The sequence below is a fragment of the Phycodurus eques genome, chromosome 11 (genome assembly GCF_024500275.1).
Source record: "Phycodurus eques isolate BA_2022a chromosome 11, UOR_Pequ_1.1, whole genome shotgun sequence".
Classification (NCBI taxonomy): domain Eukaryota; kingdom Metazoa; phylum Chordata; class Actinopteri; order Syngnathiformes; family Syngnathidae; genus Phycodurus; species Phycodurus eques.
Genome location: NC_084535.1, coordinates 27936592 through 27964532, shown reverse-complemented (window position 1 = coordinate 27964532; position 27941 = coordinate 27936592). Strand labels below are relative to the sequence as shown.

The 27941-nt window shown below is 46.9% G+C and overlaps 1 protein-coding gene across 6 annotated transcripts in view; it reads left to right on the top strand.

Moving 5' to 3' along the window:
• The first annotated feature begins 12145 nt into the window (after positions 1 to 12145).
• hspa12a (heat shock protein 12A) overlaps positions 12146 to 27941 on the top strand; it is a 46243-nt gene continuing 30447 nt past the window's right edge. For all 6 annotated transcript variants that reach the window (XM_061690518.1, XM_061690516.1, XM_061690520.1 and 3 more), the window contains exon 1: positions 12146 to 12347. In XM_061690518.1, the coding sequence (XP_061546502.1) occupies positions 12317 to 12347 (31 nt within the window). In that variant the 5' untranslated portion in view covers positions 12146 to 12316. The remainder of the gene's footprint in view (positions 12348 to 27941) is intronic.

Genomic DNA, 27941 nt, shown 5'->3' with positions numbered 1-27941 from the left:
CCCGGAAACTCTCGCCAGAGTATTAACGCTCTCCTGCGGCACAACGGCTCTCAAGGGTATAGGGAGCCACGCCATTCCTTGTGATTTTTCTGACCTCCGTGTTTCTCCTTGTCCTCAGTGCTCCCTGCGTGACTTCTTCCTCGCGCCCGCCTGCCGCACGTTTATTGTTATTATTGACATCTGCGACTGGCGAGCAGTCGTAGATGTACAGTGACAAGAGTATTGTAAACGAAGTCATTTGAGTTTACGGAATTCCAACATGTGCATTGGTTGCACATGATTAAAATATGTTCATCTAGCATTTATTATTTGGTTATTTAAAAGCAAAAGAGGGGATAACTACATCGGTTTCCCACATTGTAATGATGTGCAACCGAAAATGTACTGTTCCCCCCCCCCCCCCCCCCCCATTGAAATAGATCCGTTTTGGCTGGAATTAGATTATACTTCTACCAACGGTGCATTGACGACACACGGACTGCCTATTCACTTGAGCATTTCCCATATCATTTGCCATTTTAATTGATGCTTTATGTTGGCCAACTTTTATTGTATTTCTTTTAACTATGTTTGTGCAGTGACCTTGAGTGGCTCGAAAAGCACCTTGAAATAAAATGAATGAATTATTATTATTATTATTATCCTCATAATAAGGATTATTTTTGTTCTTCTTCTTCTTCTTCTTCTTCTTACTTTAAGATAATCGTTTGTTGCTATTGTGATAAACTTTCCGATCAGCACTTTCACCGGCATCCTGCGATCAACACCTTCTGCCAGCAGAGGCCACTGATTCCAAAAGCAAAAGTCACTTTTGCATTCCAGTGCATACTGCACTGGAATTCCTGCAGCACTGCTTTCCCTAAAGAGACTGTCCTATGTTCACATTTCTCCTTTTGCTTTTCTTCATGCTATGCAGTGCCGTCTTTTGCTTTCGATACATAATCCCTCGTTTCTCACGGGGGTTAGCTTCCGGACCATTTTGTTTTCTCGTTATTTGTACATGTTTTGTATGTACTGTATGCTGTATGAACATCCCCAGACTCTTGTTAATTTTCACCCCATTCCTATTAACCTCTACCATACTCTTATGAATACTTTATATACTCTTCAACACTCTCTCCACGATATAGCAAGGGAACATTGGGTTGCAATGACATGGTCTGTCAACAAATTACAGTACAAACAAGAAACCAATGATGAGACCTGCAGAACTATGGTGTATTTAGATTTTATTTATTGTTTTTAATGATTATAGTACTGGACTATCATTATTTTATGTCTTGTGTAGAGCACTTTCACAACAGCTGCGGCTGTTGTGAAAGTGCTATGTGAATAAGGTTGACTTGATCGTTGAGTGAAAGCATAAATGTAAATCGTGTCCAGTCTCTTGTACTGTAATCAATCTTCCACATACGCTAAGGTATAACTTTCCGTTTAGAATAATGGTCATCAAAATCTTAGCCACATCAAAACATCTCTCCAGACTATACTGACAGCATGACTACGCAATTTGACAAGGACTGACATTGTTGGGGTTTGTGACGCAGGGGAGGACCCAACAGCAGAGATGAGCCAAACAAGTAGACGTATCGGGCGTTTATTCACAAGCAACAGGCAGAAAAGGGGAGTGTCACCCAGGTAAGGGTAGTTGAATCTTGGCTGCTGAGACTTGGTGCTGAGACTTGGCTAGACAAGGGAATCCACGGCCAGGCAGGTGTGAAGGCGAGGAAACGGGCGTAGAGGGCTTCGGGAGGCAAGAGGGTGTGCAGGCCAGGAGGCAGGCGTGGAGGGACTCTGCAGGCAGGCAGGTGTGCAGGCGAGGAAGCCGGCATAGAGTTTCTGGAAGGCAAGGGAAAGTGCTGATCAGGATCTTTCTGTTGAGTATGTGACTGATAGTGTGACTATACAAGACGATCTGGCGACGAGGTGGCGTTAGGTACCGGCTTAAGTACACCATTGATGATAATGAATCGCAGCTAGTCCCAGCTCCAATACGTCTCTCCACTCCTACACTTACGAACTCCCCCCCCCCCCCCCCACCCCCCCCCCCCCACACACACACAAACACAGGGAAGGGTTCAGGGTGCTGAGACAGTAGCCCTGACAGTACCCCATCCCTAGGTGCAGCACCCAGCGCACAACCCAGGCGTCCTGAGTGCTGAGGATGGAAGTCACGGATCGGGGCCTTGCTCAGAACCCAGCTCCACTCCTCCGGCTCACAGCCCTCCCAGTCAACCAGGTACTGGAAGCCCCTCCCACGGTGACGGACATCCAGGGAGGAGGTGGGGGCGGTACACGGGGGGAGGCGGTGACGGCGGGGTCAAAGAAACTGGTTTAACCTGTGAGACATGAAAGGTGGGGTGAACCCGAAGGGAGGCCAGGAGCCTGAGGAGTACAGCACACAGGTTCACCAAGGCTGCAATCTTCTAAGGGCCAATGAACCGGGGAGCCAATTTCCTGTAGTCCACCTTGAGTGGCAAAGTCTTGGCACATAACTACACCTTCTGGCCAACAGTGTAAGGAGGCACACCGGTGCGGCGACGGTTGGCTTGCACCCGAGACCTTAAGGAGGGGTGGAGCAGAGCGGAGCGGGCCTGTCTCCAGATCTTGGAACACCGCAGCATGTGGTTGTGCAAGGAGGAGACTGCAATCTCACTCTCTTGTGAGAAAAAACAGTGGAGGTTGATAGTCTAGGGAGCACTGGAAAGGGAACATACCTTAAGAAGCGCTTGGCAGGGATTTATGGGCATATTCAATCCAAGCCAGCAGATTCCTCCACGAAGCAGGGTTGGACTGTGTCATGCAACAGAGAGCCGCCTCGAGCTGCTGATATGCGCGCTCGCATTGACCATTTGCCTGGGGATGGAAACCAGAGGAAAGAGTCACTCCAATGCCCACTGCTGCACAAAATGCCTTCAAGACCGGTGAGGTGAACTGGGGGCCCCTATCAGAGACAATATTGGAAGGAATGCTTTGCAATCGAAAAACATGTTGGACCAATAGATCGGCGGTCTCCTTGGCTATGGGAGCTTATGGAGTGCAATGAAATGGGCTGTTTTTGAAAAACGGTCCACCACGGCATGGATGACTGTGTTGCCTCTTGATGGCAGGGCTCTATGGGACCATGGGCTGGGAATTGGCAACGGGAGGAGGAGACCCGAACTGGGGCTAGTTGAGATCTTGCTTCTTGCGCAAACGGTGCAGGCACTGACGCATGACCGCGTGTCTGTCTCCATGGTCGGCAACCAGAAGCGCTGACGCGAAAAGGCCAGCGTCCTATGGATACCTGGGTGACATGTTAGATGGGAATTGTGTGCCCATTCCAAGACCTGGGAATGAACAGACTTGGGGACAAACAAGTCCCTCTGAGACCCCCCCACAGGGGTCTGGTTGCTCACCTTGAGCCTAGGGCATCCGGATTGACATTTCTAGATCCAGGGATGTAAGACAACGTGACGTTAAACCGACAAAAAAAAAAAAAAAAAAAAAGATCCCACCTAGTTTGCCTTGGGTTTAGTCTCCTTGCAGCTTTCAGATATTCCAGGTTCTTATGGTTGGCCCAGACGACAAATAGCTGCTCCACTCCTTCCAGAAAGTGACACCATTCCTCCAGAGCCAGTTTTAGTGCCAAGAGCTCTCGGTCAACAATGCTGTAATTGTGTTCTGCAGGGAAGTGTCTGCGGGAGAAGGCACACGGGTGGATATTACCATCCTCAGGCTGCCGTTGGGACAACACGGCACCTACGGCTGAAGCGACTCTTGAGGGAACTGAAGGCGGATTCATCAGCCTCTGACACAGTGAAATGGAATGGAGGTGGAGGTGAGAGCAGTGAGAGGGGCTGCGATGTGGCTATAAACCTTGATAAATCGCTGATAAAAGTTAGCGAATCCAAGAAACCACTGCAATTGCTTGCGGTCGACAGGTCGAGGCCACTCAGAGACTGCAGTTACCTTGGCGGGATCCATGCATAGTTCTCCCTTGGTGATTATTTAACCGAGGAATGTAGTCTCGTGAAAACTCACATTTCTCTGCCTTCGCAAAAGGTCTGTTCTCCAAGAGCCTCTGGAGCACCAGTCGCACGCGATGGTCATGTTCAGAGGTGGACTGCGAGAAAATCAAAATGTCATCCAGGTAGACAAATACAAACTTGTCAATCATGTCCCGGAGGACATCATTTATTGGCCTCTACAAGATGGCGGGACCGTTGGTTCATCCAAACGGCATTACTTGATATTCATAGTGACCTAGGGGTGTATTGAAGGTAGTCTTCCATTCATCTCCTTCTCGAATGTGGACAAGGTGGTAAGCATTTCGTAGGTCGAGCTTGGGAAATATACTAGCACCATGGAGGGGGATGAATGCTGAATATAATAATGGGATGGGGTACATGTCTTTCACAGTGATGTTATTAAGCCCCCTATAGTCAACACATGGTCTCAAGGTAGTCTTTCTTCCCCACAAAAAAGACTCCTGCACCCACGGGGGAGGAAGATGGTCAAATTAAACCTGCACCCAGTGATTCAGTGAGGTACTTCCTCCATCGACTCTCTCCAGTCGCGAGATGTTATAAAGTTGAGGGAGTGAGGCTCCCTGGCAAGCGATTGATGGCGCACTCATATGGGCGATGTGAGGGGGCAGGGGCACAGCGTGGCCCTTGCTGAAGACATGACTCAGGTCAAGGTAGCACGCCAGAACAGATGAGGTCAGGTTTGTCCAGTTGCTTGGTACGACTTGCAGGTATGAGAGCAGATTTCAGACAATTGTTATGACAAAACGTACTCCTTGTGGTTAATTTGGGATGTGTCCAATCAATGTTCGGGTTGTGTAACTTAAGCCAGGGCAAACCGAGAACCAGGGGTGTTTGAGGGCAGTCAAAAATAAAAAAGTTGATTACCTCATGGTGGTAACCGGAGAGAAGGAGGGAGACGGGTTGGGTCTGCCGGTCCACATGGGAAAGTAACTGTCCGTTGAGTACAGTGGTCTTCAAGGGCTTGGCCAACGGGAGATCCAGGGATGTATTCCCATTTGTCTCGCCAGGTCCCTATCGATAAAGTTGTCATCCGCCCTGCTGTCACAGATAGGTCTCGGTACTGGTCCTTCTAAGAAAGCGTGGCCGCGAGTTGAAGCCGGCGTGTGGAGGAACTACTAGTATGGCTCAACAATAGTTCCCTCCCTATTGACGAGTCCACCGTTTTAATGGTCGTGCTGGACAGGTGCGGATAAAATGACCACCCTGGCCACAGTACATACACAGCTTCGCATTGAATCTCCGCGTCCTTTCCTCGGGTGTGAGCTTAGCCCCTCCCACTCGCATGGGTTCTACAGCGTCAGCAAGGTTGAAGATCTATTCAGTGAAGTTGGAATAGGGTTGCGCACACAGCTCACCCTCCTCTCCCACTCTGACGAAGCCCAGATGAATGCTGCTCCACGAAGGCAACCAATAAGGTAGGCTATCATTGCACGGTCTGAACTGTATGTGTGCGGCTGTTGTTCAAATACTAATGAGCATTGTACCAGAAATACGCAACATGATCCGAGGTCTCCTTTATACGGTGTGGGAGTGGGCACAAAAGGTTCTCTGAAAGATTGCAAAAGTGAAATGGGAGCAGGTGCATGTGGAGGCCGAATCGATGTTTGCAAGTTAGTGAACTGACTTTGCAAGGAGGCAAGTGTTCCTTTACCTTGCCCATGAGCAGGTGGAGAGCCTGGTCGTGTTGTTCTAGAAGGACGGCTTGTGCGATTGCGGGTTGATGACCAGGATCCATCTCCGTGCGGTCCATTCTTTCTGGCCATATCGTACTGTTCGAGTTCATGACGCAGGGGAAAACCCAACAGCAGAGACGAGCCAAACAAGAAGACGTATCAGACGTTTATTTACAAGCAACAGGCAGAAAGGGGAGGAAGTGTCACCCAGGTAGGGGTAGTTGAATCTTGGGTGCTGAGACTTGGCTAGACAAGGGAATCCACGACCAGGCAGGTGTGAAGGCGAGGTAACAGGCGTAGAGGGCTTTGTGAGGCAAGAGGGTGTGCAGGCGAGGAGGCAGGCGTGCAGGCGAGGTAGCAGGCATAGAGATTCTGGAAGGCAAGGCAAAGTGCTGATCAGGATCTTTCTGTTTAGAATAAACGACTGTGCGAGCTAGATGCGACTCACGGTGTGATGTGTGACTACACAAGATGATGTGGCGTTAGGGACCGGCTTAAATACACCGTTGATGATAATGAATCGCAGCTGGTCCCAGCTCCAACTTGTCTCTCCACTCCTGCACCAGGTTCTCTGTCATTCAGGTCATGGTAATCCGCAAAGGTTGAATTAAGGCAACTGGACTGTTCTTGTTTGTTTAAATTGTTTCACCTTTAATCCAAAAGGCTTCTTCAGTTTGAAGATTTTATGTGTGAGGTCTCCATATTTATGCCTTGGTGGGTGTGATCCTTGGGGGTGGTCAACAATAGGTTTTTTTTTTTCTTGCCCTGTGTCGCCCTGCATGTTGAGGGTGATGTGTGACAGCAAAAAGGTAACGAACCCCAAAATTTTTTTCTCCGATGTGTCAGGATACACCATGCAATTTTTGAGGGTTGTATGACCATTTATGACAGCGGCGTCAAACTCATTTTAGTTCACGGGCCACATTCACAATTGCTCCAAAAGCTATAAATAACAACAATTCCATTTCTTTCACATTGTTTTGGAGCAAATAATTACAAGTACATTTGAAAAAAAAATGACTTTATTTCTTATTCTCTTGTTACAAATGTAGTTCCAAACATACAGTATAAGCAATCTGAAACTTTTAACAAAAAACGATTGCAATTTCTAAAGTATTATGAATCAATGAGCATGCACTGTTCAGTTGTCCATCCTTGGTGAATATACACAGAAAAACCAGGGCTGTCAAAATGAAAGCGTTAATGCATATGATTAATCATAAAAACATCACCGCATTAAGTATGTATTAACGCAGATTAATCATACAATTTATTTTGACCGCACATCTTCCTTAACTGTGGATGGGTATCTGAAAGGCAGCGCGGGTTGCTATAAGGTCAGTGATCAGGTCAACGCTTATGCCAGTCCAAAGATGAATACGGAGACTCCGAACTGTATATACAGTACATTGTACTCGATGTGATGTGGATATTTTGAAGGGGCCTCACTGACTCAATTCATTTGAACGTACTCAGCGTGTACGTAGCGCTCGAGTACATTTTGGTCACAAGCTTGGCTTTTTTTTGTCCACAGGCATTTTATCCATTATCCATCCATCCATCCATCCATCCATCCATTTTCTTCCACTTATCCAAGGTCGGGACACGGAGGCAGCAGCTTCAGCAGGGAAGCCCAGACTTCCCTCTCTCCAACTATGTCATCCCGCTCTTCCGGGCGGGGGGGATCCAGAGGTTGTCCCAGGCAAGCCGGGAGACCTAATCTCTCCAGCGCGCCGTGGGTCGTCCCCGGGGCCTCCTACCGGTGGGACATGCCCAGAACACCTCACCAGGGAGGCGTCTGGCGACATCCTAACCGGATGCCTGAGCCACCTCATCTGGCTCCTCTTGATGCGGAGGAGCAGAGGCTCGAGTCTGAGCCCTTCCTGGATGACCAAGATGCTCATCCTATGTCTAAGGGAAAACCTGGACACCTTGTGGAGGAAACTAATTTCGTCCGCTTGTAACCGCGATCTTGTTCTTTCGGTCACGACCCACAGCTCACGACCATAGGTGAGGGGAGAACGTAGATCGACCGGTAAATAGAGAGTTTTGCCTTTTTGGCTTAGCTTCTTCTTCACCAAGACAGACTGATACAGAGTCCGCATCACTGCGGGCGCTGCACCGATCCACCTGTCGATCTCCCGCTCCATTCTTCCCTGAACAAGACCCCAAGATAGTTGAACTCCTCCCCATGGGGCAGGATCTCTTCCCCGAACCGGAGAGGGCTCTCCACCCTTTTCTGACTGAGGACCATGACCGCAGATTTGGAGGTGCTGATTTTCGGCAAGCCGCTTCACACTTGGCTGCGAACCGCTCCAGCGAGAGTTGAAGGTCAAGGCTTGATGACGCCATCAGAACCACATCATCTGCAGACTTTAGGAACTCCGGGCGAGGACCTGGCACCAAGTAGCGTTTTAACTACCTCAGTGACCTCAAACACGGAGATAGGAGAGCCTGCCTCGGAGCCCCGAGACTCTGCTTCTTTTTGGGAAGGCGTGTCAATAGAATTGAGGAGGTCTTCAAAGTATTCGGCCCACCGACTCACAACATCCTGAGTTGATGTCAGCAGTGCCCCATCCCCACTATCCACAGTGTTGATGGTGACTAGCACAGAAGTCCAATAACAGAACACCGCAGGGGGTTCTTCCCAATAAAACTCTGCCAGGTCTCACTGTCATTGCCCATGTGAGCGTTGAATTCCCCCAGAATAACAAGGGAGTCCCCAGCAGGAGCGCTTTCCAGCACCCGCTCCAAGGAGTTCAGAAGGGTGGGTACTCTGACCTGCTGTTTGGCGCAGAGGCACAAACAACAGTCAGGACCCATCCCCCCACCCAACGGCGGAGGGAAGGTCCCCTCTCATCCACCGGGGTGAACCCCAACGTACAGGTACCGAGACATGGGCCAGTCAGTCAGTATACCCACACCTGCTCAGCGTCTTTCACTGTTGGGCAACTCCAGAGTGGAAGAGAGTCCAACCCCTTTCAAGAAGACTGGTACCAGAGCGGGCGGCACGTTGGGCGACTGGTTAGAGCGCCTGCCTCACAGTTCTGAGGAGCGGGGTTCAATCCCCGGTCCCGCCTGTGTGGAGTTTGCATGTTCTTTCCGTGCCTGCGTGGGTTTTCTCCGGGCACTTGGTTTCCTACCACATACCAAAAACATACATTAATTGCAGACTCTAAATTGCCCGTAGGTGTGAATGTGAGTGCGAATGATTGTTTGTTTGTATGTGCCCTGCGATTGGCTGGCAACCAGGTCAGGGTGTACCCCGCCTCCTGCCCGATGACAGCTTGGATAGGCTCCAGCACGGCCGCGACCCTAGTGAGGAGAAGCGGCTCAGAAAATGGATGGATGGATGGATGTGCCAAACCCCAAAGTGTGTGTCGAAGTGAGCCCGACTATATCCAGTCAAAATTTTGCAACCTCACACACCAGCTCAGGCTCTTTCCTTGCTGGAGAGGTGACATTCCACGACCATAGAGCCACAGTCTATGTAGCTGGGGATCGGACGGCCAAGGTCCCCGACTTCGGCCATCGCCCAGCTCACACAGCACCCGACCCACTTGGACCTTCCCACATTTGGTAAGTCCATGGGAAGGGGGACCCACATTGCCTTTTAGGGCTGCGTTGGCCTGGCCCCATGGGTGCAGGCGCTTGCCATTGTGGCCTACCTCCGAGGTCATATCTTTGTACTCATCATAAGGCGTCTTTGAGCATCCTTTGTCTGGTCCCTCACCTAGGACCTGTTTCCCATGGGTGACTTTGCCAGAGGCATAAAGACCCAGACAGCTTTGCTCCAAGGATCATTGGACTCACAAACCCCTCCACCACAATAAGGTGACAGCTCCAGCAGGGGCATTATACATTATGAATATAGTTAAGTATTGATGTAAAACACAATACTTGATGCTTTATATACTAACTTAGATGGCTTGAGGCGGCACGGCCAGCTCGCAAACCCGGAAATGTGTTTTCAATGTGAGTGAAGCCACTGATGCTCTAACATCTGTGGTCTTTTGAACGCCTCGTGCTGGACCACCTCAAGCACATCACAGGTTCCCTGCTGGACCCGCTGCAGTTTGCCTACAGAGCAAACAGGTCTCTGGATGACACAGTCAACACGGGACTGCACTTCATCCTAGAACACCTCGACGACGCGGGGACCTACGCAATGATCCTGTTCGTAGACTTCAGCTCTGCGTTCAATACCATCGTCCCCGAACTCCGGGCAGGGCACAGCAGGTGAGGCTGGGGGACTCCACCTCATCTACACGCATCACCAGCACCGGGGCTCCCCAAGGATGTGTCCTCTGGCCGGTGCTCTTCTCTCTCTACACGAGCGACTGCACCTCAACGCACCCGTCTGTCAAACTCCTGAAGTTTGCAGACGAGACCACAGTCATCGGGCTCATCAAAGACGGGGACGAGTCGTGCATATCGTGAAGTGGAGCGGCTGGAGCTGTGGTGCGGCCGACACAACCTGGAGCTGAACACGCTCAAGACTGTAGAGATGATCGTGGACTTCAGGAGGCATCCTTCGCCACACCTGCCCCTCACGCTGTCCAACTGCCCTGTGTTAACCATCGAGACCTTCAAGTTCCTGGGAATTACATTATCTCAGGACCTGAAGTGGGAGACCAACATCAACTCCATCTTCAAAAAGGCCCAGCAGAGCATGTATTTCCTGCGGCCTCTGAGGAAGCCACAGGAGCTGTTGAGGCAGTTCTACACAGCAGTCATCGAATCAGTCCTGTGTTCATCCGTCACAGTCCGGTTTGGTGCTGCCACAAAAAAGGACAAACTCCGACTGCAACGGACAATCAAAACTGCTGAAAAAAATTGTCGGTACCCCCCTACCCACCCTTGCGGACTTGCATGCGGCCAGAACTAAGACAAGAGCATGCAAAATCCTCTTGGACCCTCCACATCCTGGTCACCACCTCTTCCAGCTCCTTCCTCAGGTAGGCGCTATCGAACAATGCAAACGAAAACATTCCAACAGCGTCTTCCCTCTTGCCATTAACTTCTTAAACAGTTCACTTCCAATTGTAACATCCTGTCAATTCATTTCGCCCACGTTGGCCCGACACAATAATTACTATATCGACTTATCGTTTGATAGAAAATATGATAGGTGACAACATAATATAGTATTATAATAACTTAATGGTTTATTAGGGCACGCACTTGTAGAGGAATAGACCAAAAGGTCATTCTTTCGCACACTACCAAATGGTTTCATTAAAAACAATATAAAAAAAAAATACAAATCCCAAAATAACAGCAACATTTTGCAACATAAATCGACAATAAATGAGGTATAGATTCCAAGAGCCACCGGCAGCAGACACAGAAACGCCAACGACAATAACTCACCCAAAAAAATGCTTTAATATTTCAACTGAAATCTATTTATAGTTGTGCTTGAAATTGCCTCACGAGAAATGTTTGTAGACAAGAGAATGCAGTTTGCTGCTTTATGCGCAAAGCGAATTTAAGAAATGCAGTGGGTACGGAAAGTATTCAGACCCCCTTAAATTTTTCACTCTTTGTCATATTGCAGCCATTTGCTCAAATCATTGAAGTTAATTTTTTTTTTTTTTAAATGTTAACAGTTGTAACAATTTAGTTACGTGTTTTAAAAGCAATTTTCATTTCTGTGTTTTTGGGAATTCAACATTGTCCTTGGCATAGGCTCAAAATAAAGTTCCGTTTACGGTACAGGCAAGATATGAGTTTTTTTTTTTTTTGTCACGGAAAACCAAACATTTTATTTGCAAAACCGCAAACGCGAAAAGCAAATCTGCCTCGGGCCATGTCAAGAATCGCTCAGGTGGGGGAAGAGACCAGCTCCCGCACGACCCCAGTGAGAATAAGCGGGAGAGAAAATCGCCGGATGGCACGGCGACGCAAATCCAAACATTTGACGTCCGAAAATGTCAGCGAAAGCAGACTCCACCACCACCTGAACTTCATGTGGTGTTAATCAGATGGCAGGTGTGGGGCGGACTACCCACTTTAACGGGCTGCAATGCGGTGGGTTAATACTGAACACAGCTAACGTACTCAGTTATAAGAGGGTGTGCACACTTGTGCAACCACGGTATCTCATCTTTTTTTTTTTTTTTTAACTTCCATTCCCTTCTCTTGAAATGATTTCAATGGATGGGTAATCATCATCATCATCATCATCATCATGACAATAATCATCATCATCATCATCATCATCATCATCATAATGCAGTCGGTCCTTCTACTGTCTTCTCTCCTTCACGGTTCCTCAGGCCGAAGTCAACTTTGCAATCTTCTCCTGAGGCGGGCCTGTCTGTCCTGCGCAAAAAGCTGCAGCGGTCGAGCGGCGGTCAGCACGTGGTGCGCTCCGGGGCCGGGGCGGGGCGGGGCGGGGCGGGGCGTCGCGAGCAGCCGCAGTCGGCGACGTGGGGGTCCCGACGCGCCCCCACCCTCCTCCCCTTCGCGTCGCTCCCTCCAGAAGACCCTCTGAGCGGAAGGGAAGGGAAGTTGCGAGCTCCTCGCGGTTCTTTCTCTCCCTCTTGTGTCCCAGTCCCGCCGCCGCGGCAGGACGATTGCTCGGCGCGGCGGAAGCTCGGAGGCTCGATGACGACGAAGGAAGAGAACATTCGAACAGGTAGGCCTCCTCCTCCTCCCTGCTCCTGTGCTGCACAGCAACCGACAATCGGTCGGCGAGCTCGAGAAAGCCCTTTCGCGTCGCGACCGGCGGCGGCGGCGCATCGTTGCAGACGACGTGACGTCATCGCCACGTCACCCGTCATCCGACTTGACCATTTTAGGCAATTTGGAACAATTCCATGTTGCGCCGAGCGACAGCGCGACGCGCCCCAGCACAGTTCGGACCGCTGCAGAAACCAACCAACCCCCAAATAGTGTTCTCCTCCTCCTGCTCGGGCCTTGTTGGGTGGGCCACAATAGCTCCTAAAAAAAAAACAACACTACTGGTCGAAAATCGAATTGGGATGTCACGTGGGTCCAAACGTCATCACCATCATCATCATCGTCGCTTGCCTGCTCCTGTTTCTCCTGGGAACGAAGGTAACAGTAATGGCGCCAAGAACATTGCGGCACAGAACCAAATTGCGCGTCGCCTTCCAACCCAACCGCCCCCCGACGTTGCCGATCGAACTCAACACCCGACAGCCGCGACCGGCGGCGGGCGACAAGGGGCCCGCGGGCCAATCGTAGGGGCCCGTTCATCGATCGGACGACTTGTCCACGTGACTGCCCCGGGTGCGGCGTGCGATGCAGAAGTACCGTCCGTTTTGCAACTCTTTGTCGTCCTCTGTTGAGCCGCTATAAACGCAGTAATAACGCCCTGTAGCCAATTCATTTCTTTAAGTTGATTAAATTACGTTTTTAGGACACGATATAACCGTATAAATGTACGTCGTCGTACGTTGCGGGTGGGGCGTTCACTTAATCATCTCATTCAACGTTTGGTAAAACCGATCCAACCTCTTACCCCAATCGTGTCACCCCAACAGTTGAATTGCCAAACTCACCCAGCGGTTTTCAGTGTGAACAAGTCCAAAAAAATACCCATTCCTCATTTCCCATTCGCCATTGCGTTACCCTTTTTGACTCAGTGAGTCACGGCATGCCCGCATTTTTTTTTTTTTTATAAATACACATTTGGCAGTGGACTCTATCTTACTGGACCCTGCGATTGACTGGCGACCTGCCCAGGGCGTACCCCGAAGTCAGCCGGGATTGGAACCCAAGTTCAGTAAAGGTCACGGGCCCTTTTAATGGTTGGAAGTGCCCCCCCCCCCCCACTGCAATCTCCTCCTGCATGAGAGAGAGAGACAAAAAGAGAGAGAGAGAGAGAGAGCTCTGTGACGCAGTGTCAATCATTTTTACGAGTTCGTATCTTAATTTGTCGTTTTCATCTCACTCATCGTCGCAAACAGTCGCGCAAAAAGGTCGAAATAACTTTGTCATCAAGCTCGCAAAGGGGTGCTCACACTTTTTTCACCATGCGAACTAAAATGCAAAATATGTACTTATCCAGAAATACATTTTCAGATTCTTCACATGCACAATATATGTAGGTGCACCTCGTCAAGCTGACCGAACCCGTGTTGCGCAATATAACTCGCTCCATTTTTTTTTTTTTTGTCATGACCTTCCTCTGATGACCTTGCACCGGACGGAATCAGCCAGCGACGCCATCGTTCCGGACAGTAGGACTCCGCCTTGTCCCCTCAAACCCTTTTCTGTCCGGCTACATTTTCAATAAACGTCAGAATCATCAAAACAAATAAGTATTTGAAACTCCCCCTGTTGCACAGCAAAAACTGCTCCAGGACAAAAGGCATACAGATCCACCATTCTGCAGGGCCAGGCAGCGGAACAGGACAGGTTTAAAAAAAAAAAAAAAAAAAAAAAAAAAGGCACCACCAAATCATGTGCTACTAGTGCAAAGGTTAGCGCACATGAGCACATCTCGTCATCTAGCATCATTTAGACAGCGACTGGCTCACGAATGGATACAGTTTGTGTCTGCGCCTGCTTGGGGACGCATCGATGACGTCGAGCCACACGCTACCCAGAATGCAATGCGCCACGGAGTGCGGAATAAATGCGAGAATGAACATCCCTGTTACGTGAATACGTGAAGTCATTTCTGTGTGTTTTGTGTTACCAGTAGTCGGTTGAATGTGTAACTTATTTAACTGTCATATTTATGGTGGATTTATGTTGCACTGTTTTTTTTTTTCCCCCAAGAAACCATGACATGATTTTGCGTGTGAAAAAAACAAAACAAAAAAACAGCGCGATTAAAACGAGATGATTCTATTCGCTCAATGTCCCACCCCGCAAACTCCTGAGGCGAGGGCGCGGCTTTCGCCACATTGGTCGACGAGTGGGCCGCATGTCAGATGAATGCCAGCGTTTTAAATCGCGCGCAAGTGCTGACGGACGCGTCGGCGAACAAAATCACCCCTCGGCCCTGCACCGTCACCGAGTTGCCATCGCACACTGTAGAACTCAAGTAACTCATGCCTCTTGTAATAGAATTTGGGAAGGTGTATGTAGCCACGATTGTTAGCTTCCGTTGACGATTCTTGCGAGCCGAGTCAATTTTCCCGAGTACGCCCCGTTGAAAGGCACGCTTGGATCGGTTTGGGGTGGAATCTGGGTAAAAACCTTGATCTCAACCCCATCAGAGACTGATTGATTTATCTCACAAATGTACTTTTGGTGAATGGACACAAATTCAAAGACTCACTCCGTCCGGTTTCTTCTTACCTGGTACAAGGTACATCATCTTCATATGACTCCCAACAGTTCTGGCTATCAAGTGTATTGTTAGTCCCACCTCTGCTATGCATCCTGAATGCTATTGGGCCTGTGCCTGTGACCCGATGTCCTGCAATGATGACAGCTGATTTTCAGGCCGGTGCGAAATTTGACATTGGGTCGAAGAATGCGAACGAGTACCTTGCGGCTTCACAAAGTTAGAATGGGACAGATGTCACGACCGCCCTGCAGTTCGAGAGCAGGGTGCCGTAGCAGAACTTGAAACGGTGCGTACTGTGCAGGAAAAAGGTGTGTGTGTGTGTGTGTGTCCCCGCCCCCCCCAACAGCCTAACTAATCTGCCATAACTTGATACAGGATGTTGCACCATCATGTGTAATGACATCGCAGACAGATGATTTGTTATTTTGTGGAGGGGTTGCCTCTTCAATATTAATAGCCCATACACATTGGCCATCTAAGCCATCTTTTTTCCCCACCTTGTTCTATGTATAAGGTACTGATGGGGCAGTGGTTGAAGTTGACAGGCAGGTTTTTCACCATTCAAGGTAGTGTCACATGTGCAACAGAGGTAGAAGGTCGCTGGTGTGTAAGGAGAGTGTGAAGTTTAACACCAAAGAGTTACTGACCGCAGCTGCTTGTCTTGAAAGAAATTGACTGACATGGCCACTCATCCGATCTTCTTAACCTGGGAACCCAAATTGGCTGTGTGAACACCTACTTTGGACACGACAATATCCCGTTTCGGTGAGTTCTGCTTGAAAGGGTCAGGCAAATCAATCCTGGCTCTACTGTTATGCCAACGCTATGCCAATTTAGGGTGAAAGTGGCTATCGTTTGGAAAACAGTCAAGAATTTAATGTATTGCTGTTGGTATAATTGCCTCGGAAGTCCGACCTTTGATATGGAACAAGAGCCAACGGGTCGGTGGCATTTCAGTTCGCAAGTTAGAAGTATTACTCTTGCGCACTAGCCACAAATCAAACGTATTTGGAATGTTTCTTACACAATGGCACCTGGTCACTACTCAGGAGGAGATTTATTTTCATTGACAGTTCATCAACCCTTGTCCATTCCCAAAAGGTGTTTATGGACTTAGCTAGTGTCGCCCCCAAAACATAATTATATTTTTGTTCGGTGATTTACAGTGTGGAGCAAATGGCAAACTGCCCAGCTGCTGTGGAGAAACAAGATGTGTGAAACATCATTTGGAACAATATGCTACTAGTTGTTCTTAGAGGTGTGCTAACCAGTTTGCTCCAAGCGTTAGCACACATTAGCGTTAGCATTAGCCACTGGGACGGGACATTTAACCTCAGAGTACGCAGACCACTCCGGATATCGGGGAGTTGGAAAAGAATAAAAATCCACCCGAATGCAAAAGGGAATACCACTTAATACACACAGTTCGGCGCTACATTCGTAAGTGCAACTTAAAACTACTATGCAAAACAAAAGGCATTTATCAACAACACCCAGAAACGCCGCCGGCTTCTCTGGGCCCGAGCTCATCTAAGATGGACCGATGCAAAGTGGAAAAGTGTTCTGTGAAATTCAAATTGTTTTGGGAAATTGTGGACGTCGTGTCCTCCGGGCCAAAGAGGAAAAGAACCATCCGGACTGTTATGGACGCGAAGTTCAAAAGCCAGCATCTGTGACGGTATGGGGCTGTGTTAGTGCCAATGGCATGGATAACTTACACATCTGTGAAGGCACCATTGATGCTGAAAGGTACATTACATACAGGTTTTGGAGAAACATATGCTGCCATCCATTTTTGTAAAGAATGTCTTGGTTCATTTTCCCATTCATCCTTCCTTAAATAATGTGAAGTTTACCAGTACCATTTGCTGGCTTTTGGACAACTCTTCTAATTATTCTTGGCACTCCTCTGTCAGAAATCTTGCGAGGAGCACCAGAGCGAGGCAAATTTCTGATGGTATGATTGGCTTTCCACTTATGTATTATGACCCCAACCGTGCTCACTGGAACGTTCACGGCACGGTGGACGACTGATGAGCACATCTGCCTCACAGTTCTGAGGACCGGGGTTCAATCCTCGACCCCGTCTGTGTGGAGTTTGCATGTTCTCCCTGTGCCTGCGTGGGTTTCCTTCCACATCCCAAAAACATGCGTGGTAGGTTGATTGAAGACTCTGAATGTAAGTGCAAAGGGTTGTTTGTTTATATGTGCCCTGTGATTGTCTGGCGACCGGTTCAGGGTGTACCCCGCCTTTCGCCCGAAGATAGCTGGGCTCCAGCACGCCCTCGACACGTGTGAGGATAAAGCGGCACGGAAAATGGATGGATGTATAGTTTGTGATGGTCCTGAGACAGCGCTCTGTTCTTACCCATCATGAGATGTGTCTTGACTCACACCTTGGCAATGGGACCTTTTTGTAGGCCATCAGTTCGGACTGAACCAGCTGATATTCAGGGGCTGGATTTCTGTTTGATTATTGATAGATTTTACATACATGCAAAACAGTTGCCTTTTGGCGAAATTCGCCGTTTTAAACTCAAAACAGGCCATATATATATATATATATATATATATATATATAAAACAATTCCAATGAAGTTGGGATGTTGTGTTAAACATAAATAAAAACAGAATACAATGATTTGCAAATCATGTTCAACCTATATTAAATTGAATACACTACAAAGACAAGATATTTCATGTTCATACTGATAAACGTTATTGTTTTTAGCAAATAATCATTAACTTAGAATTTTATGGCTGCAACACGTTCCCAAAAAGCTGGGACAGGGTCATGTTTACCATCGTGTTACATCACCTTTTCTTTTAACAACATTCAATAAACGCTTGGGAACTGAAGAAACTAATTGTTGAAGCTTTGCAGGTGGAATTCTTTCCCATTCTTGCTCGATGTACAGCTTCAGCTGTTCAACACCCCGGGTCTCCGTTGTCGTATCTAACGCTTCATAATGCGCCACACATTTTCAATGGGAGACAGGTCTGGACTGCAGGCGGGCCAGTCTAGTACCCGCACTCTTTTACTATGAAGCACGTGCAGAATGCGGTTTGGCATTGTCTTGCTGAAATAAGCGGGGGCGAACTGTATTTCCTGAAATTGGTTTTCTGAAGTGTTCCTGAGCCCATGTGGTGATATCCTTTACACATTGATTTTTTTTCGGTTTTTGATGCAGTGCCGCCTGAGGGATCGAAGGTCACGGGCATTCAATGTTGGTTTTCGACCTTGCCGCTTACATGCAGTGATTTCTCCAGATTCTCTGAACCTTTTGATGATATTATGGACCGTAAATGATGAAATCCCTAAATTCCTTGCAATTGTACGTTGAGGAACATTGTCTTAAACTTTTCGACTATTTTCTCACGCACTTGTTCACAAAGAGGTGAACCTCGCCCCATCTTTGCTGGTGAATGGATGAGCAATTCAGGGAAGCTCCTTTTCTACCAAATCATGGCACTCACCTGTTCCCAATGATTTTGATGTCTTGACTCTGATTTCAGAATCCCAGAATAATTTGATACTGCCATATTTAATATGGACAGTAGAAGCAATTCATGAATCCAGTTCCTCAGATCTGCAATCATCCTTAATTAAACTGTTAGAGGGAAGGGAGAAATAACTGATCATGACACTGTAGTTTTTTTCCCTGAGAAGAATCATGGCAGTGATTTTTTTTTTTGCTTTTTGCCTTTTAGTGTGAAAGATATTTAAAATACATTTATAATGGGGTTAGCTTTGCTTCAATTCGGAGTATTTGATGTGAGAAGGAAGTTGGCTATGTTGCACACACCCAAAAATCCTTTTACAGGGTATTTTGAGGGCCTGTGAATGGTTTGTGAAGTAACAGTGTGTCATGGCTGAAGTTGTTGTTCGGCTCTTTCCCTGCTCTGTGTGTCTGGGCTCATGGCCAAGATTGTCAGAGTGAGGCTATGGAAGGGAGGGTGTTGGGGGATTGCCTCTTTTTCTGCATGGCATGAATAAATGGGACATCAGATGGCAAAAGAAACAGCACATTCTCTGTCCAAACTCATTTTAATTCAGGTAAAATGGTTCTTTGAAGGCATTGTGTGTGCGTCACCTTATTTTGCTACATTTACTCAATTCAATGAGTCTCCTGTTCTTGGGACAGTGACGATGGGAGCTTTGCCTGTTCTCAATTCTATCACAGTTTTAGCTAGCGCTGTTTTCAGAAACAAGCTGCTGTTGTCCAAAATCAAACTGGCTGATTTGTAGATTCAGTTATTGACCTGGATCAAACCGAGGTCAACTTTTGAATCAAACTATTTGCACAATGAACAGGCAGTGTGTAAAAATCCATGAGCTATAATGGACAGCGCTGGTCTTTCCTGTCTCATGAAAAGTGATCAATTACAAAGTTCAATTGAAAAGCAAAATTGAAAAGAACAACATACAAATCAGTCAAGTTATTGTGCTGCCATTTCTTGACAGACTGAAGATAATCTTTGTCAAGTGTTTTAGTCAAAGGTCTCCAAATGGTTAACTCGTTCTTAACCAAGACCAAACAAGACTGTCATGTGCACTCCACAATCTAGTATGTGTACATCTTTGTTTCTGTGCGCTGTGAGGTTCATTCAAAACCATTGTAATTTGAGTTTAATTCAATTATGTTCCTATAATTTAATTCAATTATGTTCCTATAATTATTTCATTATTAGCAATCGACACAATATAAATCGCATGAAAGCCCTTTTTCGTGGTGTTCACTGCAGGGCAGGGTGCAGAACGATGCAAGGACGACTGCGGCCCGGTGCAAGCATGTCCATATTTGACACTGGTTGTGATGCTACCGAACAGGAAGTGGCCTGGTTTGGGTCTAAAGTAGTTACAATGAAAAGCCTTGGGGCCTCATTTATCAAAGACTGCATAGAACAGGTTCTAAGTACATTCGTAGGACTCAGGGATCTATTTTCCTGATTAGCGCAAATGTGGCCCGGCGCGTGGCATAAGTCTGTGAGGGGGCGAGTTACAACGGGTTGTCGTAATCACCCGGACGCGCACAGCCGGTGTATTTAACAAAAAGGACTGTTTGCGCCGCTGGGCATAAACACTGCCGACTTTATTTACCGCCAATCAAAGCGGCTTCATTCATTCACCCCCTTTAAGTAAGGCGTAATCAGAATCAGAATCATCTTTATTTTCCAAGTATGTCAAAAACACACAAGGAATTTATCTCCGGTAGTTGGAGCCGCTCTATTACGACAACAGACAGTCAGTTGACAGTGAATACCTTTGAGACATAAAGACATAAAAAAAAAAAATCACTGAGCAATAAAAGGTTACCAGTAATGTGGTAATGCCGGTATTTAAAAATTTGTTGACAATTTAACAAAAAAGTCCTCTAGCAATTACAGCAGTTTGTAATGCTATAGTCCGGTATAGAACTATAGTCCGGTGCAATGACCATTGTGCGAAGGCCGCAGAGACTTCAAGAAATGTAGGCAGTTTAAAGTGACTAGTAATGCAATAATCAGGGACAATGTCGATTGTGTAAATGTTGCAGATGCTACTGAGACACATAAGTGGCCAACAACAGATGTGCAAATAGTGCAGCATGGCGAAACCACTACAGTGAGTACACGAGTAATGTATAATTGGCCTGACAGAAACGTGACAACTCAAGACAAAAAATTGGCAGCATGTTGCAGTGGAATTGTAGGTTCGCTGTTTACGAAGTTAATGGCAAGAGGGAAGAAGCTGTTGGAATGTCTGCTTGTTTTAGTTTGCATTGTTCGGTAGCGCCTACCTGAGGGAAGGAGCTGGAAGAGGTGGTCACTAGGATGTGGAGGGTCCAGGAGAATTTTGCAGGCTCTTGTCTTAGTTCTGGCAGCGTGCAAGTCCTCAAGGGTGGGTAGAGGGGTACCGAAAATCTTTTCAACCATTTTGATTGTCCGTTGCAGTCGGAGTTTGTCCTTTTTTGTAGCAGCACCAAAGCAGACTGTGATGGAAGAACATAGGACTGATTTGCTGACTACTGAGTAGAACAGCTCCTGTGGCAGGCTGTGCTTCCTCAGAAGCCGCAGGAAGTACATCCTCTGCTTTTTGAGGATGGAGTTGATGTAGATCTCCCACTTCAGGTCCTGAGAGATTGTAATCCCCAGGAACTTGAAGGTCTCGACTGTTGACACAAGGCAGTTGGACAGTGTGAGGGGCAGCTGTGGCCAAGGATGCCTCCTGAAATCCACGATCACCTCTGCAGTCTTGAGCGTGTTCGGCTCCAGGTTGTGTCGACCGCACCACAGCTCCAGCCGCTCCACTTCCTGTTGATACGCAGACTCGTCACCATCTTTGATGAGGCCGATGACTGTTGTGAAATTGTCCTTTTCAAATCTGCAGTAGAAGGTGTTCAAGTCGTTGGGTAGTCTTTTATTGTTCTCAGCTTGGGGGGGTTGGTCGCTTGTAATTGGTTAGCGATTGTAATGCATGCCATATGGATTTAGAGTCGTTTTTCTCGCTTTTCTGCATAGATTTTCCAACTTTATTGTATAGTTTCTCTTTGCAATGTTAATTTCTTTAGTCAGCTGGTTTCTAGTGCGATTATACTGCGTCCTATCCCCACTTTAATATGTGTCCTCTTTAGCCTGGCGAAGAAGCTTAAGTTTGGCAGTGAAACACGGTTTGTTGTTATTGAACGTGCAAAATGACTTTGTTGGTACACACACCTCTTCACAGAAACTGATATAGGATGTGACAGTGTCCGTATATTCATCCAGGCTGCCAGCTGAATTTTCAAAGACACTCCAGTCTGTGGAGTCTACACAGCTTTGAAGTTCTATCGTTGCTTTGTTGGTTCACTTTTTCACTGTTTTCACTGTAGGCTTCGCGCATTCAAGTTGTTGCCTGTATGTTGGTATTAAGTGAATTAAGCAGTGATCAGACAAGCCCAGAGCTGCACGAGGTACGGCACGGTATGCGTTATTTAGCATAGTATAGCAATGGTCTAAAATGTTATTTTCCCTGGTAGGACAGTCGATATGCTGCTTGTATTTAGGGAGTTGGTGGTTGAATTTAGGTTTGTTAAAGTCCCTGAGAATAATGAGGGGTGAGTCTGGGTGTTTTTTTTCAATTTCATTTACTTGTTCAGCGAGCGTTAGCAGTGCGGCATTCGTGTTAGCTTGAGGCGGAATGGAAACACTGGTGAGAATGAAAGATGTGAACTCACGAGGCGAGTAGAATGGCTTACAGTTCAAAAACAGCAAATCTAAATCCGGGCTACGGTGTGTGCTGAGCTCCGTGACGTCAGTACACCATTTTTCGTGGATATAGAAGCATATCCGCCACCTTTTATTTTCCCCGATAACTCCATGACGCGGTCTGCCCGGTGAAGATGGAAGCTGGGAACCATTACGGCGCCATCAGGTACACCCTCGCAAAGCCAATTCTCCGGAAAGCACATGGCGGTGGAACATCCGAAGTCTTTACTGGTCTTTATCAAAAGATGAAGCTCGTCCATTTTGTTGGGTAAGGAGCGTAGATTTGCGAGGTGGATCGATGGGAAGGCCAATCTCTATCCTCTCTTGTGGAGCTTCACTTGGATGCCGGCGCGCTTCCCCATTCATCGCGTACGTCTCCATGCGCCGTAGACCGCAGCCAACCCCCCCCCCCCCCCCCCCCCCCCCCCCCCCCTCCGCCCACGGTGAGTAATTCTGGGAAAAAAGTTTGTGGATTTGCTAAGGTTGGTGAAAGAAAGTCCGGGGTAAACTCCCTGATGTTTAATAAGTCTTTCAGTCTGTTGGCCATCCAGCAGGCCACCAGAGGTGAGGTGCTTGGTTGAGCGGTTCAGGAGGTCGTCCAGGATGCCAAGCACCAGGGTCTTTACAGGGCCATTCAGGTCGACGGCCAAGATGCTGAACCCAATGGTAATGCAGGGGCCAGGCAATAGTGTCGGGTGGCGGCCGCTGGACGAGCGCCACCGGAGCGGGGACGGGTGGCGGAAGGGGAGCCTGGCGCAGCTGGTGAGGAGCAGGAGCCGGAAGGGGAGCCTGGCCCGGTGCCGAGGAGCCGCAAGGGGAGCCTGGCGTGGCTGCCGAGGAGCCGGAAGGGGAGCCTGGCGCGGCTGCAGAGGAGCCGGAGCCGGAAGGGGAGCCTGGCGCGGCTGCCGAGGAGCAGGAACGGGAGCCTGGCGCGGCTGCCGAGGAGCAGGAACGGAAGCCTGGCGCGGCTGCCGAAGAGCAGGAACGGGAGCCTGGCGCGGCTGCCGAGGAGCAAGAACGGGAGCCTGGGGGAAACCAGGGAAGTAAATACAAACAGATTCACGAGACAACGAGGAACACCTGGACAAGACACGAGTGGCTGGAGAGAGCTGGTTGACACAAGGTAGACGAGAACAGGTGGACGCAACAACCAAATGAGTCCACGACAAACACGGAACACAGGAAACCATGGAACAAAACTAAACACAACCCAAACCAAACCACAGACCATGACATGGGCCAGCCGTTTTTGAGAACTTTGAGTGACTTTTAAAGGCTTGCAGAATATTTTATTCAAATCTACCAAATTAAAAGATGAACTCACTTCTCTCAGCAGCAAAAAAAAAAAAAAAGCGAGATCCTGCCCTTTTCCATTCTTTAGTTATATACAGTGAAACAGGTAAATTTAAAAAAAAAATTTCGTCGCGTCTCACAGATTATGGAGATAATTAGCTTTTTGTGAAAAGCAGCATTTATGCAACAGTAACATCGAAGCTTGTATATATATTTTTTGCTTTTTGTCACGTTGTGTGTTTTCATTGCATAATCCAGCTAAAACAATATTTAGGAATGGCTTTCGATTGCCAAATAATAGTGTATTTAGCTGTATGATGCGCTGTGAGTGACGCAAACTCACCGGATATCACGTCAGTCATGAACGCTTCGTGTTGTTTCCTGGCTGTTGACATGGCGACCGTTATCCTCGTCATACAATATCTCAGTTATAACACATTTCTGACCCTAACACACAATTTCGCTAACTACCACAATACATATTCAGCAAATACTTTACATACACTTTAGTCTGAGTGTAAGAATGCTTCAGCTCGTCTGACTTCCAGCCTGTCCGCGCCACTCAACACTGCATGTCAGATTCGACAGGGCTGTTTGTCAAATCTAAAAATGGTGCATCGCTGCCCTCTGGGGGCGGTTTCGCTATTAGTAGGCTGTTGAATCTTTGTGGGGAGTTACATCAAAGTGTCCTCTACCACTTCCCATGAAGGAATGGAAACTACATATCAATACGTGCTCTGCACCCAATAGATGGGTTTAAAACTACGTATTAATACGTGTTAGGCACTCAATGAGTTAAGGTTCCACCACCAAGTCTCCTTCTCTCCTTTCCTGCCAGAAGATACACCAAGTACTCTTCTGCCTGCCTCTCTGATCACCTTGGCTGCAGTGGTCCAGTCTTCTGGAAGCTCCTCCCGTCCACCGAGAACCTGTCTCCCCTCTTCTTGAAAAGCCGCACAAAGCTCTTCCTTTCTCAGATTCCACCACCTGGTTCTCTGCTCTCTTTGTCTTCTTAGTTTTCCACCACCACCAGAGTCATCGTACACACCATTATCCTATGCTGTCTAGTAACACTCTCCCCTACCACTACCTTACAGTCAGTAACCTCCTTCAGATGACATCGTCTGCACAAGATGTAATCTACCTTCATGCTTCTACCTCCGCTCTTGTACGTGACCCTATGTTCCTGCGTCTTCTGGAAGTATTCACTAGAGCCATTTCCATCCTTTTTGCAAAGTCTACCACCATCTGTCCCTCTAAGTTCCTTTCCTAGATGCTGAATTTACCCATCACTTTCATCACCCCTGTTTCCTTCACCAATATGTCCAAAAAACTTCACTTCGGCATTCTACAGTGCCGTGAAAAAGTATTGATCCCCTTCTCAAATTCTTATATTTTTGCATAGTTTCCTCACTTTGTTTAAGATCAGCAAACAAATGTAAATATCAAACAAATATAATGTATTATGCTGATTGGCTGATCGGCTTTAATGTCATAATTCACCGATCCGATCAATGACGTCAACGATCGGCTCCGCAAACGACAGTATAAGACAGTATGCACAGTATATTTGAATCCAAAAGCTAGTTTATTTTTAGCTTTGTCGCGTGTCTTTTAATGTAGTACTGTAAATATCTGACGGTCAAAGAAGTTATTTAAAAAAAAAAAAAAAAAAAAAAAACCTCGGCGGTGTGGGACAGACAACACATCGGAAACAGACAACCCGTGATGCCCGGATCAGACTACAAGACAAATTTGCTCTTTCACGATTGCACTGTCAGACTACTGCAATAAAATCTTGTATTCCGCATCCCGTTTTTTACGATCATTGGGCTTTATCTTGTCAACTCGAATGCGACCGGTTACACTCGTTACCGTGGCGACAACAACAATAGTGGAGCGAGGCGACGGCATTGTCAGGACAAAATGAGGAAAAACACATTTTGGTGGTCACCGGTGCTCAGGACAGGAGAGGACGTTCGTTTAAGGCTTGCTTGAGGTATGTTCCCGTACTTTGAATACGATACGGCTCGCAAGCAGGCAACAAAAACGTTATGTAGCCTAGCAAGATAGCGGTAGCACGAACGGTTGGACGTAAACATGCCGCCGTTCTGTCGAATCAGTGTGGGTGAAGTCATTTAATTAAAAATAAAGTAATTTAATTATAGTAAAAATGGAGGGTTTTAAAGCATGAACGGCCTTTTAAGGTGCCACTGCATTTCAATCGGATTCAAGTTGTTATCCTGCTGTAGAACCCAAGTGCGCTTCAGCTTGAGGTCACAAACCGGTGGTTTAACATTCTCCTTCAGGATTTTCTGTTAAAAATTTCAGGTTCCATCAATCATAGCAAGTTGTCCAGGTCCTGAAGGAGTGAAGCAGCCCAAGACCATCACACTACCACCGCCATGTTTGACTGTTGGCATGATGTTCTTTTTCTGAAATTCTGTGCTCCATTTACGCCAGATGTAACGAGACACACAACTTCCAAAAAGCTCAAGTTACATCTCGTCAGTCCATATAATATTCTCCCAAAAGTCTTGGGAATCATTCAGATGTTGTTTTTTTTAAAAATTATTATTATTTTGTATTCAGTAAAATTAACCTTTATGTTTTTTTTTGGTCAGTAGTGGTTTTTGCCTTGAAACTCTGCCATGGATGCAATTGCCCCCCGTCTCTTCCTTATTGTTGTGTGACGAACACAGACCTTAACTGACGCAAGGGAGGCCTGTAGGTCTTTCGAAGTTGAACTGAGTTCCTTTGTGGACTCGTGGATGAGTCATTCCTGTTCTCTTGGGGTAATCTTTGTAGGCCGGCCACTCTTGGGGAGGTTCACCACTGTTCCATATTTTATCCATATGAGGATAATGACTCACCCTTGCAGTTCGCTGGAATCCTAAAGTTTTAGAAATAGCTTTTGTAACCCTATCCAGACTGATAGATGTCAATTATTTCTCGACTGTTCTGGAATTTCTTTGTATCGTTACAGCTTTTTTTTTTATATCAGTTTTCCGACTTTCGATTTTGTTGCGACAGATTAGATATGCAAAGACAGTGTCTCTAGCGCTGTGTGAATGGAGATTGTTCTGACAACTTTTACTACTTTGTGGTCACAGATGTGTATATATCAGCTCAGCTGTCTGTCTCAACTGTGACCTGTGATTGTCTGGCTATCCGTCCAGTTCAGTGGTGGGCCATGCATTTGGTACCTGGGCGTTCAGTGGTGATTTACCTGAAAACTGAAACGCCAAAAGGAATTATGCCAATTATTAGTAAAATTACATTTATGGTGAAGACTGTGTGCTAACCTAGGGCTGTGCAATATGGCAAAAAGATAATCACCATTGAATTGTTTTCATATCGTCCTATCCTGATTATTATTATTATTATTCATTTTCTAATATTGTTTTTAAGATGACAGTTTTAAAGCATCTGTACTGAAAACTAAAGAAAGTAAATTAAAAGAAAAAAAGATGTGCATAGAAAAAGATTTCTACTGAACATTACAACAAATGTAGAAAAATATAAAATAGTGAATTAGTGTAGCAGATAGGAAAAAATAATATTGTTAATTTTTGTAATTGTATTAATCAATTCATTTATTTGACCAAAATGCTTGGCTCGTTTTCATTTTTATCTTTCATTGGAGTAGAGTAATTCTTGAAGGTTTTTGGCTTTATTCTGGACGCTTCCAGGACCGCTTCCGGTATTTTCATGGATTTGAGCTTGGATTTGGAAGGTGGATATGACGTCTTATTAGCGCCCCGCCCTAATTAAGACATATTTTGACAGACCGTCGTAGCCGCTGAACAGCGAGACTGAGACGTCCACGGAGCACGGCACTTCGTTGTCGGTGGCACCTCCGAGCGGAATCCGGAGAGCCGGCGCTGGTTTTTGCTCCGGGGAAAGAAGTCTTTATGTCCAAAACCGAAAATCCACTTTGTGTCATTTTCGGCTGAAAATGATCGGTGGCATTATCGGAGAAAGGCTCTGAAATGGAGAGAATAGACTGTGAGAAATGAATATACTTTCATGCAACAAATATAAGAATTTAGGCTGTAAATATAGTTCAGCGCTTCTGATAGTGTTGAGGCCCAAGGAGAAAAGAAAGCCTTGCTGGACCAGACTGCTCACCACTCGTCCAGTTGCACTGTAATACCGTTAAAGACAATATTTTTATGGAATCTGTGTCATCGTTTTTGAGTCATCCCCCTCAAGTAAGAATGACAGCGATGAATGTAGTTCTCCAGTCATGATGCGGCTTTCAGGATTCATTTGGGGGAATACAAACGAGAGGATGTGAAGGTGATTTTTTTTTTTCGCGTTGACTGCCACGGCTGCAGAAAAAACAAATTGGTTTGTGGCTAGATAGGGTGTAGCCACAGGTGGTCTGTATTTCGGCTCTGTAATTGCTTGGCAAAGTGTATTATGGGACTTGAGACCACT